Genomic DNA, 4,568 nt, shown 5'->3' on the forward strand with positions numbered 1-4,568 from the left:
CGCCGCCTCGCCTCCAGGCCCGCCCAAGCTGCAAGTCCCCGGCAAGCCCGTCCGTGGGCAGCGCAGGTGCCCCTCCTCCCCGCGACAACTCATGCGGGGTCGCACTTGCCTGCCGCCGCCCGCCCAACCCGGACCCCGCCGCGACCTGCTCTAGCCCTGCAGGGCGCCGGCCCCACGGCCCGCTCCCTCCGCCGGCGCCCTGTTCTGCGGAGCAGGGAGAGCTGCGCGCTACCCGCGCCGCCCACGCAGGGGTCTCACTCGGGCGCGCAGGCCCCGGCCCAGCCGCGCTGCTGCCAAGGGCGGACCTGCTGGATCTCTGTCCGCTGCTCACAATCCGCCCACACGTCTCCTCGCTGACTGGTCAGCAGGGCTCGCGGGGGGGCGGCACGGGGCAGGCGCGCGCCAAGCGTCCCAGCGCGCTGCGCCTGGAGGCGGCGGGGGAGGCTCGCGGAGGCGAAACGCCCAACGCCAACGTACTTCCACAACGCCACTTCCGAAGACCGGGGGCGGAGAGAGACATCTGGGGCCGCTAGGCCCCGCCCATGGCGCGCAGAGCCAATGGCGGTGCGGGAAGGTTCCGCCCACCCCTGCGTGGGGGGCTGTGGCTAGCGCTGCTCCGGCTCTCCAGCGCTGGGGAGGGGCGGAGGCCTGGTCTGGGCGGGCGGCCCGCGCAGGCGGCTGGGTCTGTGAGAGTGGCACGTGGCCTGTAGCGAGGTCCCCTGCACTGGTGGCGTCACTGCGGCGCGAGGGCTATGCTGGGGCCCACAGAATGTCACTCCGACATTTCGATCAGCGCTGACTTAACCAGAGCCCGGCTCTGACGTGCGTGCCCTTTTCTGCGCAGGAAAACGAAGCCCCAGGACGGGCAAGTTTAAAATAGAGTTAGGGACTGTTAACTTCTATCCTGATCAGGGACAGATCTAGGAGGTTTACACTAGTGCACTTGCAGCATACTTCTCCCCCACCCCTTTTTTTTTTCTTCTTGTTTTTAATTCCACCCAGTTTAAAACCAACTGTTCCAACAGTGGCAGCAGCATTTCCAGTCAGGCTGTGCTAAGGCAGTCAGCTCACTCCATGGCCCATTATAATATATTGATTCTATGGGATCCCCTCTAAACTCTTCATGCCACAGGTGTTAATGTCTCTCTGTTCTTTTCCAAGCTATCCTCTGTTAAGCAATTCTGCTATGTCAGCTGCTCCTGAAGCTCCTATTTCACTGCCCTACAGATTCTTGTTAAGTCATTCCAAAGAAATTGTACATGTTTTTGCTTCATACAGCCCTAGGCCCCAGCACTGTTTCCATATTATTTCCAGTTTTCCACACTTTCCAGTTTATTTTAATAAAAGAAAAATGTGTTGCTTCTTATGTGAAGGTGCACCTCACCATCTGCACTTCCTTTTTAAAAATCTTAGATCTGCCCATGCCTGATTCCCCCTACTCCTGCAGCAGGACAGTTCTGTGGGACTTCCCAGTTTACCTTGTCCAGCTACAACTCTCACAGCCAAGTCTTGCCCTGAGTAACTTAACTATTGCAGGTACAATAGTGAGCAACGTCCTTCCTCGCCTGAAGTCAGTTTTTGAGAGATGTCAGATACCAGGAAACTGCCTGAAGGATTAAACACTCTGTTCATATTAGTGGGAACATCTACCTAATTCCCTAAACTGCCTTAAAAAAATCTCAGGAATGAACTTCACTATTATGCATTTACACCTGACTTGCCATTTAAAAACAAGCTAAAATTAAACAGGCTTGACTATAAATATTTATTTGTTTATTTACATTCATAATACAATGTTGTGCTTCGGTGGAGCACTAATGGATATCTTGCACAGAGCAATAACAGATATTTTGCAATCAAAGGTTCAGCTGTTCTTTCTTAATATAACAGCATTATTTGAGGGGCACACTAAATGACATCTCGAAATTTAAAAATAAAGTAATTCCCCTTCATTATATTTATATTAACTTGAATGCTTGTTACGCATACAGCACATGAAGTGCCAAAAAACTGACCATGGAAAGCAAAAAAATGTGTTTCAACTAAAAAACATTTATCAGAACATCAACAGATGGATATTACCTCTTTTCATAAAACACTTCCACCTCATTTAAGTGCTGAGGAAGATAACTGTTTTGGTTAACGCACTGCATAGTCAAGAAACTTTGAAGCTTTGCCAAGATTTGAGACTTTGACATCTATAGAGTTTCTGATAGACCTTCAGCAAGTCTCATAGACTTGAATTCAGGAAAGCACTTATGTATATTTGTTACATAGAGATTATACATGCTGCTGAATTATGGCTTTGTTTTCTTTGTGCTTGTGTTCTCATATGTAACTTGGGGTAATGAGGAGGAAGGAAGCATAGCTTGTCTTATCCACATATGCTGATTTCATTTGGAGTTAGTGCCTGCTTTGAAGAATTTAGCAGGCCAGATTGTTAAGACTCCTGTTGCTTTCTAGCTTTTCATATCACATTTTCCCACTTTGTGTCCCTGGCCTCATCTAGAGCTTCTAGACTCCTACTGCTTTAGAAATTGTAGTTTCTATGGAACAGATTTAAAAAAAATGTTAGATGTCTAATAATCCATCTTATTGTCACTTTCAAAAGTAATCAAACAGGTTAATTCAATAGGAGTTTGGTGTCTAAATAGCTCTGAGGTAATCCCTTGCTCCTTTTTACTTCATGCACACTAAAGATTTTTTTCCAACTTGTTGCCTGCTTCTTCCTGCTTTTTTCTTTACAACACAACCAAAAGCAATAATTCCCACTCTGTGTTTCCCAAATACTCTTCCATGATTTAATAACCTCTGATTTAAATTAGGAGCTTCCTTCTGTTTAGTTTATCCAACATGCAGGCATGAATGATGTGTGCCCTGGTGGCTGGGGGGCGGGGCACAGTGGTGTTGGGAAGAGGGCTGCGGCAGTAAACAGGAGCTCCTTCAGGTGCCACTGGCACTGTCAGCAGTGGGGGGTTGGCAAGCAGCGACCACCTGCAGGCACCACCAACAGTGTTGGTGGCTCCTTTTTGGAAGGAGTGCACCACCATGCTCTGGGTGCACGTACACCCGCATGCATCCCGTATGCATTAACCCTGCACATAGATGAACTATTAATAAAAGCTGCAAAGACAGCAAATCTGCTCAATGTTTAATTTAATTAGTCTTCATGAAAAATAAAGGATAACTGAGAACATAGCAAAATTAATACAGGGACGAGGGTGGTGGGGATGAGACCACAGACAATAAGTAAAGAACCTGTTGTGGAACTGTTGACTAATTTGAATTAATTTAAGTCATTAGGGCCTGATAGAATACACCGCCAGTGCTTGAGAAACTAGGGGAAGAAATCTCTGAACCACTAGCAATAATATAAACTCACAGAGTCCCAGAGGACTGGAAGACAACACAGTACCAGTGTTTAATGTGAATTACAGACAAATCAGCCTGACTTCAACCTTGGAAGTTAAAAAATTATAAAATATTCAGTTCCTAAGCACCTGGAAGGTTAAGAAACCATTGCTAGTAACTGGCATGGATTTGTAGCAAACAAATTATACCAAAACAATTTGCTAGCTTTCTTTAAATGGGTAACTGGTCTGGCAGATAATACTCTTGGACTTTAGTAAGCCTGTTGACACAGGTTAACATGGCCCTGCCATAAACAGGCTGGAGAAAGGCGTGCTAGACAGAATAATCATTTAGTGGATACAATATTGGCCAAGAGTAACTATAAATCAGGGGTGGGCAAAATGCAGCCCACCAGGCCATTCTATCAGGCCCATAGGGCCCCTAAAACATTTAGAAAATTAATATGCATCTGCCCTGGCTGCCTGTCATGCGGCCCTCCATGACTTGCCAAAACTCAGTAAGCAGCCCTCGGCCCAAAATAACTGCCCACCCCTGCTATAAATGGACAGATGTCAGACTGGAAGTAACTTTCAAGAATTGCTTCTAAGGGGCTTATTCTAGGTCTGCTTGCTTAATGACTTGGATACAGAAATACAGTATGTGATACAATCTGCAGGTGATACAAAACTGAGAAGGGGTTGCAAGCACTTTGGAGGGTAGAAATAAAATTCACAAGGATCTTGATAAATTAGGGAAATGATGTTATAAAAAAACCGAGGGACAAAAAACAGTAAAAACAATGGCAAGTGCTGCACCTAAGCAAAGCCAAATGCATAAATGCAGAACTGGGGCAAAGGCCTTTGATTTGTAACCGAGTAGCTAGCCATCATCCCAATGCCACGCAGCCTTTACTACCGGTGCTGATTCTGAGCAGCATCAATAGACCAAAAGACTGGCAGGCTACAAGTGTGAATGCACATCCTGGATTTGGCTATCTCCAGGGCATAGCCTGGGCAGTGACCCTGCTCACCGGTTGGTAGGGGCTCTAGGACGTCTTTGCTATCCCCAGTTTTGTGGGTCATAATGAGGAGGGGGGTTGGCGTGGTGATTTTGAGACCTATGAGCACAGAGAACCAGACTTCCCTTCCAGGCCAGCGGATAAGAGCCGGGTTCCGTTTAAAACAGCGGCTGGCAGGGACCGGCACCGCCCCCCCCCC

General features: G+C 47.5%; 2 protein-coding genes across 3 annotated transcripts in view; one reads left to right on the forward strand and one right to left on the reverse strand.

The window, feature by feature from the left end:
- The window catches only part of PARK7 (Parkinsonism associated deglycase), a 16,420-nt gene extending 15,994 nt beyond the window's left edge, over nucleotides 1-426 (reverse strand). The window contains exon 1 of one of the 2 annotated variants that reach the window (XM_019541144.1): nucleotides 259-426. The gene's annotated coding sequence lies outside the window, so the exon portion shown is untranslated. The remainder of the gene's footprint in view (nucleotides 1-258) is intronic. The other variant, XM_019541142.1, reaches the window with a different exon arrangement.
- A 132-nt stretch (nucleotides 427-558) lies between these two features.
- The window catches only part of TNFRSF9 (TNF receptor superfamily member 9), a 7,972-nt gene continuing 3,962 nt past the window's right edge, over nucleotides 559-4,568 (forward strand). The window contains exon 1 of the mRNA XM_019541691.1: nucleotides 559-574. Within this exon, the coding sequence (XP_019397236.1) occupies nucleotides 559-574 (16 nt within the window). The remainder of the gene's footprint in view (nucleotides 575-4,568) is intronic.

Source organism: Crocodylus porosus, unplaced genomic scaffold (genome assembly GCF_001723895.1).
Source record: "Crocodylus porosus isolate Cpor-Errol unplaced genomic scaffold, CroPor_comp1, whole genome shotgun sequence".
NCBI lineage: Eukaryota > Metazoa > Chordata > Crocodylia > Crocodylidae > Crocodylus > Crocodylus porosus.